At 43.6% G+C, this 14,483-nt stretch overlaps 1 protein-coding gene across 1 annotated transcript in view; it reads right to left on the minus strand.

Moving 5' to 3' along the window:
* The window catches only part of CORO7 (coronin 7), a 317,064-nt gene that overhangs the window by 32,773 nt on the left and 269,808 nt on the right, over window positions 1-14,483 (minus strand). The window contains exons 13-14 of the mRNA XM_073636587.1: window positions 12,586-12,681; window positions 925-1,035 (exon numbers count right to left, since the gene is read on the minus strand). Of these exons, the coding sequence (XP_073492688.1) occupies window positions 925-1,035; window positions 12,586-12,681 (207 nt within the window). The remainder of the gene's footprint in view (window positions 1-924; window positions 1,036-12,585; window positions 12,682-14,483) is intronic.

Here is a 14,483-nt window from a genome sequence, read left to right on the forward strand (position 1 = left end):
CTTGTTAGTATGCATTTTATTGGCTTCCTTTCATTTTAGTAAATATATTTTTACTTGGGTAATGCACTAGAGGTTTGCACCTTCCCTTTTTGTTTTTTGTAGTCTCACACTGGATATCCCTATAGGACGAGGGCAGCATCCACCGGGCATAGGACCGAGCATGCATGCGTCACTGGTGTGGCCATCCCGCTGTTAAGGACCACGGAGCACTGGAAGTATGTGGCTGTTTTTTTTTCTTGCTAATAAGGACATTGCATTGTAACCCACATGACCATTCTTGGGTCCTGATACAAGGAGACCCCCCGCTCCCACCACCAACACCACTATCATCTTTCAAAATCCTAGCTGTGCCTAGAATACAGTTGGGGCTACTTTCCACTACTCTAAAAACCACGTACAAGCTGTATATTTTTAAATGCTTAATATGACAACAGTGAACAGCATCAGACACACAACACAGCTTTGTGAAAGTTATGCTTACTGTTACAGTGCCGTTAATCTGACATGTTTCAGGCACTGGGAGCTGGAAGGGGAGTTTAACAGGCAGACTAATAGAGTGAGGGGGGCACAACGTATTGTTAGCATTGTGCTAAAGCTTACTCATTTACCTTTGAATATGTTGGAGAAGGGAAGGCAGCAAAAAGAGGCTTTAGGTTGTGAAGAGTACTGTCACCCTTCAGACAGTGAGGGGTTAGGGGTGTGTAAACCGCTAGAGCTACAAGACCTACAAATTATTTTGTCAGGTAACTATATATGTATATGTATATATATATATATATATATATAAATAAATATACACCTCAGTACTCTGTGTTTAACTGTGTGATTGGAGTTTTGCTTCGAACGTATGAATAAATAACGCCTTTGACCAACCAGCAAGCATGTATATGGCTGACCTATCTAATGTGAGGTTTTTGTACTCACACTGTGCCCTGGGGATGCCAGTTTCTGCTCAGGATGACCAGTCTCTTTCTCCTTTCTTACAAGACAGGAATTGACTGATCTCTGGGATGGGTCTAAGGAGACCTTTTCCACCTGGAAATAAAAAGAAGACTGTCAAATTGCATATGTCTAGAGCCACATGAGGGCCACATTGTATACTTTACATATATCCACTGGCTGATTATACTTAAATCTTTTTTTGCAATCAGCATGATATGATCCAGAAAGAGAAAGAACTTTAGTAAAACATCAGTGTCTCCATCAGTGTCTGCCCTTATATCAGTGTCTCCATCAGTGTTTGCCCTTACACCAGGGTCTCCATCAGTGTTTGCCCTTACACCAGGGTCTCCATCAGTGTCTGCCCTTACACCAGGGTCTCCATCAGTGTCTGCCCTTACACCAGGGTCTCCATCAGTGTCTGCCCTTACACCAGGGTCTCCATCAGTGTCTGCCCTTACACCAGGGTCTCCATCAGTGTCTGCCCTTACACCAGGGTCTCCATCAGTGTCTGCCCTTACACCAGGGTCTCCATCAGTGTCTGCCCTTACACCAGGCTCTCCATCAGTGTCTGCCCTTACACCAGGCTCTCCATCAGTGTCTGCCCTTACACCAGGCTCTCCATCAGTGTCTGCCCTTACACCAGGCTCTCCATCAGTGTCTGCCCTTACACCAGGCTCTCCATCAGTGTCTGCCCTTACACCAGGCTCTCCATCAGTGTCTGCCCTTACACCAGGCTCTCCATCAGTGTCTGCCCTTACACCAGGCTCTCCATCAGTGTCTGCCCTTACACCAGGGTCTCCATCAGTGTCTGCCCTTACACCAGGGTCTCCATCAGTGTCTGCCCTTACACCAGGGTCTCCATCAGTGTCTGCCCTTACACCAGGGTCTCCATCAGTGTCTGCCCTTACACCAGGGTCTCCATCAGTGTCTGCCCTTACACCAGGGTCTCCATCAGTGTCTGCCCTTAAACCAGGGTCTCCATCAGTGTCTGCCCTTAAACCAGGGTCTCCATCAGTGTCTGCCCTTAAACCAGGGTCTCCATCAGTGTCTGCCCTTACATCAGGGTCTCTATCAGTGTCCGCCCTTACATCAGGGTCTCTATCAGTGTCCGCCCTTACACCAGGGTCTCCATCAGTGTCCGCCCTTACACCAGGGTCTCCATCAGTGTCTGCCCTTACACCAGGGTCTCCATCAGTGTCTGCCCTTACACCAGGGTCTCCATCAGTGTCTGCCCTTACACCAGGGTCTCCATCAGTGTCTGCTCTTACACCAGGGTCTCCATCAGTGTCTGCCCTTACACCAGGGTCTCCATCAGTGTCTGCCCTTACATCAAGGTCTCTATCAGTGTCCACTCTTACATCCGGGTCTCCATCAGTGTCCGCCCTTACATCAGGGTCCCCATCAGTGTCCGTCCTTACATCAGGGTCTCCATCCATGTCCGCCCTTACATCAGGGTCTCCGTCAGGGTCTGCCCTTATACCAGGGTCTCCATCAGTGTCCACCCTTACACCAGGGTCTCCATCAGTGTCCACCCTTACACCAGGGTCTCCAATAGTGTCCACCCTTACACCAGGGTCTCCATCAGTGTCCACCCTTACATCAGGGTCTCCATCAGTGTCCACCCTTACATCAGGGTCTCCATCAGTGTTCTCCCTTACATCAGGGTCTCCATCAGTGTTCTCCCTTACATCAGGGTCTCCATCAGGGTCTGCCCCCTTACACCAGGGTTTCCATCAGAGTGCCTCCTTACATCAGGGTCTCCATCAGACCTGTACTGGAGACTGTGTGTGTGTGGGGGGGGGGGGGACCAGAGAACAACTGATCTAAATCCTTAGTCTGTACTCTGAGGATCTGCCCACAACTGTGGGCTGGATAAAATCTCATACTTGACCGGATGTGGCCTGCAGGCCACTGTTTGAAGATCCCTAATCTAGAGGAATCACACATAGGGGAGATTTACTAAAACTAGTGCACACAGAATCTTGTGCAGCTGTGTATAATAACCAATCAGCTTCTAGGTTTTATTGTAAAAGCTTAATTGAACAAGCTGAAGTTAGAAGCAGATTGGTTACTATGCACAGCTGCACCAGATTCTGTGTGCACCAATTTTAGTAAATCTCCCACATAGTGACTAAGAAAAACACAGATCAACACACATTTGATGCTAATGTACAAATGCTCATGAACTCAATGATCATCATCTGATAACGTTCAAGTCTTGGAAAGATCTTAAATGGTTCAGAAAAGCTGTGTCTTTACCATAAAAAATATCTTTGAGCCCAAATCACGTGACTGTGCCTAGGCTGATATGATGTCATCAGTGTGCTGCAGGCAGGGGAAGTATTTCCCTAGTCTCCTCTCCCATGGTGATCAGACTGCAACACTGTCATTTTGTAGCAAGTCAGAAGGCAATAGGCTGCTACAGAGGCTGGTCTGCATCAGCCATTTGTGAACACAGCTAAGAACTGCACACTTGCCAGGATTTACTACATGTGTTGTCATCTCTGAGTCAGCTGACCCTGCATCACGTATGAACAAAGACAACTTCATTAATTTGGAGTGATGAAGATGCTTTCAGTGGGAATGCTGTGATCTCTATGAGAGGTACTAAATACCCGTAAATGCTACAATTACACATTACTTAGCTTACACCCATTTACCTTAAATATATATATGTGCACACACACTCTATATTATCAAAAGTATTGGGATGCCTGCCTTTACACGCACATTAACTTAAATGGCAGCCCATCTTAGTCCGAAGGGTTCAATACTGAGTTGTCCCACCCTTTGCAGCTATAACAGCTACAACTCTTCTGGGAAGGCTGTCCACAAGGTTTACGAGTGTGTCTATGGGAATGTTTGACTATTCATCCAGAAGCGCATTTGTGAGGTCAGGCACTGATGTGGACAAGAAGTCCTGGCTCGCAGTCTCTGCTCTAATTCACCCCAAAGTTGTTCTATCGGGTTGAGGTCAGGACTTGTGCACTGGCCCAAATCATTTAGTGGAGGGGGGATTATGGTGTGGGGTTATTCTTCAGAGGTTGGGCCCAAATTGGCCCCTTAGTTCCAATGAAGGGAACTCTTAAGGCATCAGCATACCAAGACATTTTGAACAATTTCATGCTACCAACTTTGTGGGAAAAGTTTGGGGATGGCCCCTTCCTATTCCAACATGACTGCACACCAGTGCACAATGTAAGGTCCATAAAGACATGGATGAGCGAGTTTGGGGTGGAGGAACTTAACTGACCTGCACTGAGTCCTGACTTCAACCCGATAGAACACCTTTGGGATAAATTAGAGCGCAGACTGCGAGCCAGGCCTTCTCCTCAAACATCACTGCCTGACCTCACACATGCGCTTCTGGAAGAATGGTCAAACATTCCCAGAGACACACTCCTAAACCTTGTGGACAGCCTTCCCAGAAGAGTTGAAGCTGTTATAGCTGCAAAGGGTGGGCCAACTCAATACTGAACCCTGTGGACTAATGCCCTGTACACACAGTCGGACTTTCCGACGGAATATGTGCGATCGGAGCTTGTTGTCGGAAATTCCGACCGTGTGTGGGCTCCATCGGACTTTTTCCATCGGAATTTCCGACGCACAAAGTTTGAGAGCATGCTATAAAATTTTCCGACAACAAAATCCGATCCTTTAAATGCTGATCGTGTGTAGACAAATCTGACGCACAAAGTGCCACCCATGCTCAGAATAAATTAGGAGACAAAAGCTATTGGCTACTGCCCCGTTTATAGTCCCGATGTACATGTTTTACGTCACCGCGTTCAGAACGATCGGATTTTCCGACAACTTTGTGTGACCATGTGTATGCAAGACAAGTTTGAGCCAACATCCGTCGGAAAAAATCCATGGATTTTGTTGTCGGAATGTCCGATCAATGTTCGACCGTGTGTAGGGGGCATTAGACTGGGTTGCCATTTAAGTTCATGTATGTGTAAAGGCAGGCGTCCCAATACATTTGGAAATTATATATGCATAAGTGTGCACACCCTCTTATAACTGGGGATCTAGCTGTGTTCAGAATTAAGCAATCACATTCAAACTCATGGTAAATAGGAGTCAGTACATACCTGCCATCAATTAAAGTGCCTCTGATTAACCCCAAATAAAGTTCAGTGGTTCTAACAAGTCTTTCCTGACATTTTCTTAGTTGCATCCTACAGCAAAAGCCATGGTCCACAGAGAGCTTCCAAAGCATCAGAGGGATCTCATTGGTAAAAGGTATCAGTCAGGATAAGGGTGCAAAAGTATTTCCAAGGCATTAGAGCCCTTTCACACTGGGGCGGTTTGCAGGCGCTATTGCGCTAATAATAGCGCCTGCAAACCGACCCAAAAGTGCCGCTACTTTCATTCCAGTGTGAAAGCCCCGAGGGCTTTCACACTGGAGCGATGCGCTGGCAGGACGGTAAAAAAAGTCCTGCCAGCAGCATCTTCGGAACGGTGAAGGAGCGGTGTGTATACCGCTCCTTTACCGCTCCTGCCCATTGAAATCAATGGGACGGCGCGGCTATACCGCCGGCAAAGCGCCTCTGCAGAGGCACTTTGCGGTGGTATTTAACCCTTTCTCGGCTGCTAGCGGGGGGTAAAACCGCCCCGCTAGCGGCCGCATACCGACGGTAAAACACCGCTAATAATAGCGGCGTTTTACCGCTGACGCCGCCCCCGCCCCAGTGTGAAAGGGCTCTTAGATATACCGTGGAACACAGTGAAGACAGTGGAGAAAATATGGCACAACAGTGACATTACCAAGAACTGGTTGTCCCTCCAAAATTGATGAAAAGTCGAGAAGAAAACTGGTCAGGGAAGCTTCCAAGAGGCCTACAGCAACATTAAAGGAGCTGCAGGAATATCTGACAAGTACTGGCTGTGTAACAACAATCTCCCTAATTCTTTATATGTCTGGGCTATGGGGTAGAGTGGCAAGACGGAAACAATAAATAGGAAATAGGAAAAAATATCCAAACCCAGATAAATTTTGCAAAAACACATCTGAAGTCTCCCAAATGCATGTGGGAAAATGTGTTATGGTCTGATGAAACCAAGGCTGAACTTTTTGGCCATAATTCCAAAAGATATGTTTGGCGCAAAAACAACACTGCACATCACCAAAAGAACACCATACCCACTGTGAAGCATGTTGGTGGCAGCATCATGCTTTGGGGCTGTTTTTCTTCAGCTGGAACATGGGCCTTAGTCAAGGTAGAGGGAATTATGAACACAACCAAATACCAGTCAATATTGGCACAAATGGAAAAAAGGGTATAAATACCACAGCGCTGACAGGTCTAGATGATTACAACAAAGTGCAAATACTGTGCATAAAAAAGTAAGTGAAAAACACATCCAATACCAGCGTCAGACACTACCAGGGTTGCCATGCTGTTACATCTCTTTATATGAGATATTATCCCGTAACTTAGGCACCCTTGGCTTTTCTCTAGACCTATTTTGGTCAAGTAAACCGGCTGCTTAACTCTGTTCTGGGCTTTTTTTGGTCGGCTTGATCTTTATGCCATCCAGTGTCCGTTTTTTCATTTGGCTTTACTTCAACTCACAGTATCACAGCCAAGTCTCAAAAAACTTCCCCTGAGGAAGCCCCAAGAGGCAAAACATGTCGGGATAAGTCACTCCATGCTATTTCTGAGTTACCACTCTTTCCATCTGTTAGTTAGATGTATATTTGTATCTGCGTATCATTTGTACAGCCAATAATTTTAAAATTGTATTCTATGTAATAAACCTTGCTATGCTTTTACATTTTTTGGAGTATTGTAAAGTTATTAATAAAGGGAATAAATGATCACGCTTACGGATCTGTCTAGGTGTGCTGCCTCCCCTAATATAAGCCCCCAAAGGGGTCTATAACCACAGATAATACGAATGAAGAGGGGTGGTGGCGCTTCCTAGTTTGGGTAAAGGTGCCAGGTGTGAGAAAAAGGAAAATTAATTTTTATATTAATGCTCAGTGAGCTATGAATACGTGACTAATAAACAGGCTGTTATTCACTTAGCGAAATGATCCTGCCAGAAACATGACTCATCTTTAATCAGTGAGTGTTTCCTACTGGTAAATATACCTTAATGTGCACGTCTCTAAGTGTATGCTAGATTACTAGCTCCAAGTTACCCGTCCTATGTATTAATACTGGTATAAACCTTCAATTATAAATCATAAAAGAATATATATGCAGTGAAAATATGTGCAATAAAGAATATATATAAACAAATATTTTTATGAGTGCATAAAGACTTAGTGATAGTCCATAATTATATGTAGAACCCCCCTCGGGGTTAACATCCCAAATTAGTGAGTGCGAATATTCCAACAGGTCTTGCTGCGTGTAGCTAATAGTTCATCAAGTAAATTGAATTTCCATTCATAATAGTTGACATAAACACGGTGACTGTGAGTGTTCAAAAAATTCGGTGACTGTAAGTGTTCAAAAAATTCCACTTGTGACTTCGTGCTCCCCCTCAAGTGTCCCCACTCACCAGATCCCCTCACCCCCACGGGGGCAATGCGCTTATCTTTAGGCCCACCACGGTTGCTCCACCGATCTCATCCAAAGGTCTGGGGTAATTCACCTTCCTGTAGATGTTATCTCTATGGTTGGCTCCTCATAGAGGAAAAAAGCTATAGGCTCCCATAGTGTAGTAAAAACGCTGGGTTTTATTTAAGACACAACAACTTGATCCAAACGATAACAGCTTTTTAAAAATAAGTATAAAAATATATATTTTAAAAATCCTGGATAGCCTAAATGTAGCTCACAAGCTGCACACAGTGCCACTAGTATTAATGGGCAACTGGTACAGAGTGTGTCGGCTAACACAGCAAAGGACGCTGAATGAGTGATTGTGGAATCAGCAGCAGCGCGCTGCGTTCCACCTGCGTTCCAGCTGCCTCTACCAGGAAGTGACGTAGCGTGCGTGGCGCCGTCGTACGCGTTTCGTCATTGACGTCCTCAGCGACGGTGCCAAGCACGCCACGCACTACGTCATAAATAGGAGGGCCGCCATGTCCGTCCCGTCCCACACCTAAGAGTCGGGCAATCATAATACAGGAAGGGGTGGTGCATTCAGAATGATGTCTGTGCAGTGTCAGCAGTGGGGTATAATTAAAACAGATGGCAAAATTGGATGTATTCTAACTAATTTACATGGATACCATGGCAGACCCTCCGCAACCATTATAAACACATTGTTAAACCACATAGTTCATGCAGAAACTAAAAATAATATCAAAATAATATAAAAATGTATAGAGGTCTTGAAAAATATATTGCATGTTCAATACCCTACCCAGGGGTCTTATTATTCTGTGCAATATATGCACTCAGCGCATTATATTACTATGCGTGATAAACTTATGAACTGAGGAAACTAAGGGCCATCAAGGTTCCTGCTTTGAGCAGAGTTGATTTAAGATGGAGAAGATTCGTGTATGAGGAATATATCCAAAAGGGAATTTACATTATAGGCGGTCTGTTCACTGTCCGATCATATATACGCCAGCATATCTACATGGCTAGTTCCACAGTGCTTTAGTGCTGGTGTACATATGTCCACATATATTAATGGGCACATGAGTACCAACCACTACATATGTATTCAGAGGTCCTCAAGATGGTTTTATATAAAAAAACCCTGAGTCCTGGTTGATTACAGGGAAGTAGAGTACACATCATTTACAGTTACTACGCTATTAATCTTTACATTTTTTACAATATGGGGGAATACGAGCTTTCTTGTAGCATCTCAAACAATGGAAAGAGTACATAAAAGGTGAGATCATCCCATGCCAGCAGCACCCATCAAACTTGTTTACGCCGACCATGTTGCTGGCCTAGAATGGTCCCCACGTTACCCTACAAAGAAGTAGGTGACCAGTGACGCCATTTCTCCTCCCAAGTGTATAATTATAGCTATACTCTACAGGACGCTTAGGGGTTGGCTGTAAAACAGTTTAGGTCAATGTCTAGGTTGAGGCCCCTTGGGGCAAGGGACCCCAACCGGTATATCCAAGCAGTTTCGTTTTGTGATATTGATATAGTTGTATTACCCCCTCTCCAGTGTTTCCTAACACAATCAATCCCATAAAAGATTAGACCTGATGGGTCATGTCTATGTACTGCATCAAAGTGACGTGACAAATGATGCTTAGGGAACCCCTTTTTTATGTTTTTAATATGCTCCCTTATATGTACATATAGGGGGCGGGTGGTTCTGCCCACGTATTGTAGCTTGCATGGGCATTCTATAACATACGTTACATGCGTGCTCTGGCAGGTGATAAGTTCCCTGATGCGGTATTCTTTATTTTCAGTTGTAGATTTGAAGGTCTCTTTCTTCCGGGGTTGCTTTTTACTAGCCCTACAAGGTAGGCATTTTTGGCATTTGTAAAACCCCTTCATGTCTGGGAATATCTTTATAGACTTGGGAGGTTCAATTACGTTGTGGACTAAGTAGTCTCGCAGTGTAGGGGCTCTTCTGTATATTACCTTAGGTTTATTTGGTAATATGTCTGCTAGGACGCGATCCTGTTTTAAGATGGACCAATACTTTGTCAGAATATGCTCAAACTCTTTATACTGGGTATTAAACCCAGTGATAAACGCCATGCTAGATTTATTCTCCTTTTTCTTCATTTTACAGACCAGATTTTTTCGGTCCATTTGTGCTATATTATTTTTAAGTTTCGTTAGTAGATCTAGCTTGTATCCTTTTTCTAAAAAACGTTCAATCAGAGTGTCTGCTTGCTCTAGGTGATCCTCTGTTTTTGCACAATTCCTCCGCAGTCTGATGAGCTGGCCTTTGGGCATATTCCCTTTCCATCGGGGGTGATGACAGCTGGTTATTGGGATATACCCATTTCTGTCTGTTGTCTTAAAGTGCGCTCTAGTATATAATTCATTCCCATTTTTCATAATCTCAAGGTCCAGGTATTCAATCTTCTGATTATTACACTTCCCAGTGAATGTCAGGCCATATTTATTAGTATTCAGACTTCTCAGGAAATCTTCAAACGTATCTGGTGTGCCCTCCCACATTATGATCAGATCATCTATGTACCTACGGTACATTTTTAGTATGGGAATTCGTTTGGCATAGATGTACTCTTCCTCCCACATTGTCATAAGTAGGTTGGCTACACTCGGGGCATACCGTGCGCCCATAGCAACTCCTTTAGTTTGAACATAATAATCATGATTGTACCAAAAATAGTTGCAGGTCATGGCCAACTGTAAACCTTCAAGGATGAAGTTAATTTGTTCTTGTTTCATCGACGTAAGCTCATGTAAGGCTTTTTCTACACCCAGTAGGCCATCCTGCTGCACAATACTTGTATATAAGGAATTGACATCTATGGTGGCTAGTAGACAATCTTGGGCTCCATTTATTGATTGTAATTCTTCCAAGAGTTGGGCGCTATCCCTTAGGTAGGATTTCCCTTTACAGACAAGAGGTTTGAGAAACTTGTCTAGATATTCACCTAGCCTGGAGAAGACTGAGTTGATGCCACTGATGATGGGTCTACCTGGTGGCTTAATAAGTCTTTTATGGATTTTTGGTGTATAATAGATGACTGGGGTCTTCGTAGAGTTGGATACCAAGTATTCAGCCTCTTTATTGTTTAGGATACCTAGATCTTTTCCTTTTTTAACATACATTTTCAGTTTCTTCTCATAATGCGTTTCGGGTTCTTCTTGAGTTTTCTAGGGAGAACACCTATAGAAAACTCAGGAAGAAGGGTATTGAACATGCAATATATTTTTCAAGACCTCTATACATTTTTATATTATTTTGATATTATTTTTAGTTTCTGCATGAACTATGTGGTTTAACAATGTGTTTATAATGGTTGCGGAGGGTCTGCCATGGTATCCATGTAAATTAGTTAGAATACATCCAATTTTGCCGTCCGTTTTAATTATACCCCACTGCTGACACTGCACAGACATCGTTCTGAATGCACCGCCCCTTCCTGTATTATGATTGGCCGACTCTTAGGTGTGGGACGGGATGGACATGGCGGCCCTCCTATTTATGACGTAGTGCGTGGCGTGCTTGGCACCGTCGCTGAGGACGTCAATGACGAAACGCGTACGACGGCGCCACGCACGCTACGTCACTTCCTGGTAGAGGCAGCTGGAATGCAGGTGGAACGCAGCGTGCTGCTGCTGATTCCACAATCACTCATTCAGCATCCTTTGCTGTGTTAGCCGACACACTCTGTACCAGTTGCCCATTAATACTAGTGGCACTGTGTGCAGCTTGTGAGCTACATTTAGGCTATCCAGGATTTTTAAAATATATATTTTTATACTTATTTTTAAAAAGCTGTTATCGTTTGGACCAAGTTGTTGTGTCTTAAATAAAACCCAGCGTTTTTACTACATTATGGGAGCCTATAGCTTTTTTCCTCTATGAGGAGCCAACCATAGAGATAACATCTACAGGAAGGTGAATTACCCCAGACCTTTGGATGAGATCGGTGGAGCAACCGTGGTGGGCCTAAAGATAAGCGCATTGCCCCCGTGGGGGTGAGGGGATCTGGTGAGTGGGGACACTTGAGGGGGAGCACGAAGTCACAAGTGGAATTTTTTGAACACTTACAGTCACCGAATTTTTTGAACACTCACAGTCACCGTGTTTATGTCAACTATTATGAATGGAAATTCAATTTACTTGATGAACTATTAGCTACACGCAGCAAGACCTGTTGGAATATTCGCACTCACTAATTTGGGATGTTAACCCCGAGGGGGGTTCTACATATAATTATGGACTATCACTAAGTCTTTATGCACTCATAAAAATATTTGTTTATATATATTCTTTATTGCACATATTTTCACTGCATATATATTCTTTTATGATTTATAATTGAAGGTTTATGCCAGTATTAATACATAGGACGGGTAACTTGGAGCTAGTAATCTAGCATACACTTAGAGACGTGCACATTAAGGTATATTTACCAGTAGGAAACACTCACTGATTAAAGATGAGTCATGTTTCTGGCAGGATCATTTCGCTAAGTGAATAACAGCCTGTTTATTAGTCACGTATTCATAGCTCACTGAGCATTAATATAAAAATTAATTTTCCTTTTTCTCACACCTGGCACCTTTACCCAAACTAGGAAGCGCCACCACCCCTCTTCATTCGTATTATCTATTGTAAAGTTATTATATATTTTTTTGGCCTGGCACCCCTAAAATCCCACCAAAAAACCTCCCCTGTTTACATATATCTTCAGGGATCTTGGTGCCATTTTTCTGACATTGTCAACCATCCATACCACCATTTCTACTATATATATATACACACACACAAACACACATTAGCTAGATCCACTTTTATGTACTGTTCAGTAACTATCATCTGACAGTGTGCAATGGTGAGCACTCATGAACAAAGAGGCTGATTTATAAGAACTGCAGCGCAAATTGCATTTATTGTCTGGAAAAGCTGTATTCTGAATGGGCAGAGAACATATTAACATTTTACTGGCTGCAATCATAAAGTCACCTTACCCTTCCTCCACTTTGTAAGCTATAGATATTCTCTACTGATGTGTCCACAACTATTGATCTAGTATGCAGTGCCACTTACCTGCTTATTGACTCCTGACCACCAGCTCTGGGCAGTGTGCGCCGCTGTGCATCCGGTTGTGTCAGGAAAAAGGTCAAGTGGGAGTTCCTGTACTGCCTGCAGGGCACAGAGGAAACAGTAGAGTGTCAGAGGACAGGATGCATACCTCCCAACTTTTTGAGATGGGAATGAGAGACTCCTATCGGCAAAAGTATGCAGGCATAGGACACACCCCTTGCCACGCCCCCTTAAAGGAGAATTGTACAAAAAAACAAGATTGGTTAAACCCACAAGTGCTTTTTTTTACCACTACAATTCCTTTATATTGGCTTTTGGAATTTACAAATGCAGTAATTTAGAAATCAGATGAAAGGTTTAGCACTGTAAAACACTTTTTGATAGATAAAAAGTGCATTTTATATACAGCTATATAGATCAGACCAAAATGAGGGACAAATGAGGAGGAATGAGGGACATTGCTCCAAATCAGGGAGAGTCCCTCGAAATCAGGGACAGTTGGGAGCTATGAGATGGGAGACAGAAATATAGTGTGTCAGGTGACCATTAAAGGCCAGACACATAAGTTGCCTGGTGCAATAGTGCATAGTCTAATTCCCAAGGGAATATTTTCATATTTCTTCAGAATAAAATTCAAAGCATTGATAAAAGTTGTGTTAAAGACAGTGCTATGAGTACATGGACTGTGGAATTCGTAGTCTGGGTCTATCTCTCCAAAAGCAGCTACAGGTATAAGGTATATATGCAGCTGCTCTACTTATTATTAATTCACATCAGTCCTTGCCCTCAAAGAGCTTACAATCTAAGGACCCTATCCTATATGAACACATATTAAGGACAAGTTAGACACACAATTACCCTACCAGTATATCTTTGGAGAGTGTGAAGAAACTATAGTAGCTGGAGGAAACCCATGCAAGCACAGGAACAACATGCAAATTCAATGCAGATAGTGCTGTGGCCAGGATTTAACCCGAGGACCCACCTTTGTGTGTATCCGCTCTGCTTGGTTCATTCTACATAATATAAAGTGAACAAAAATGCAGCAGGAGGAGTGTGATCCTCTCGTAAGGATCAACTGAGAAACTCACATGCAGAAATCTCACCAACAGAACCCCAAAATAATATATGAAATGGTCAGGTAGTTAAACTCCCCAGCATCTAACAAATATTGAAATATTAGCTTTGGTGGCTGACACTTAAAAATGAACTTCTAATCCACTGGAAAGTCACCAGTTCTGATCACTATCGTGTGGCAGTGAGGAAAGAGTATTATCCCTGTGTATGCTCCAATAAGCAGACTGTAACAGTGATAGATGGGGAGAAAGGGGGGGGGGGAGTGTTAGTGAACCCATGGCTTTGAAACGAATGGGCAAAGCGTAGGTGCAATTTAAAGCTGGCCATACATGGTTCAGTTTTTTTCATTCAGCCAGGGGGCTGAATGAAAAAAAAACTGAACTGATTCCCCCACATTTCATGCTGGAGGAATCTGCCCTGCTGTGCTATTGTGACCTGACAGTGGAAGCCTCCTCAGCTGTCAGAATACACTGATCAGTGCTGCATCCTATTGCCTGCAGTGCAGCTCGAGCGGCTTTTATCCGACAGAGCAGTTGAACAGAAGCTGATTGGCCGACTGATTTCTGTTCACTTGCAGTGACTACACATGTACTGAAATTCGGCAGGTCCCTGCTGAACTGGCCAAATTTTGATCCATCTATGGCCACCATAGCTGCAAAAGAAATTCAGATCACCAACCCGGTTGAGCTGTGTAAATCTCAGCATTGGCTAGTCAGAATTATGAATCCTTCCAATTGTGTATTTTATCTTAGCTGCTTGCCTAGAGCTCAGCTCTAAGCATTACCATGTGTATCATCCATCTACATATAACATACCACTCCTTT

The sequence above is a fragment of the Aquarana catesbeiana genome, linkage group LG06 (genome assembly GCF_042186555.1).
Source record: "Aquarana catesbeiana isolate 2022-GZ linkage group LG06, ASM4218655v1, whole genome shotgun sequence".
Taxonomy (NCBI): Eukaryota; Metazoa; Chordata; class Amphibia; order Anura; family Ranidae; genus Aquarana; species Aquarana catesbeiana.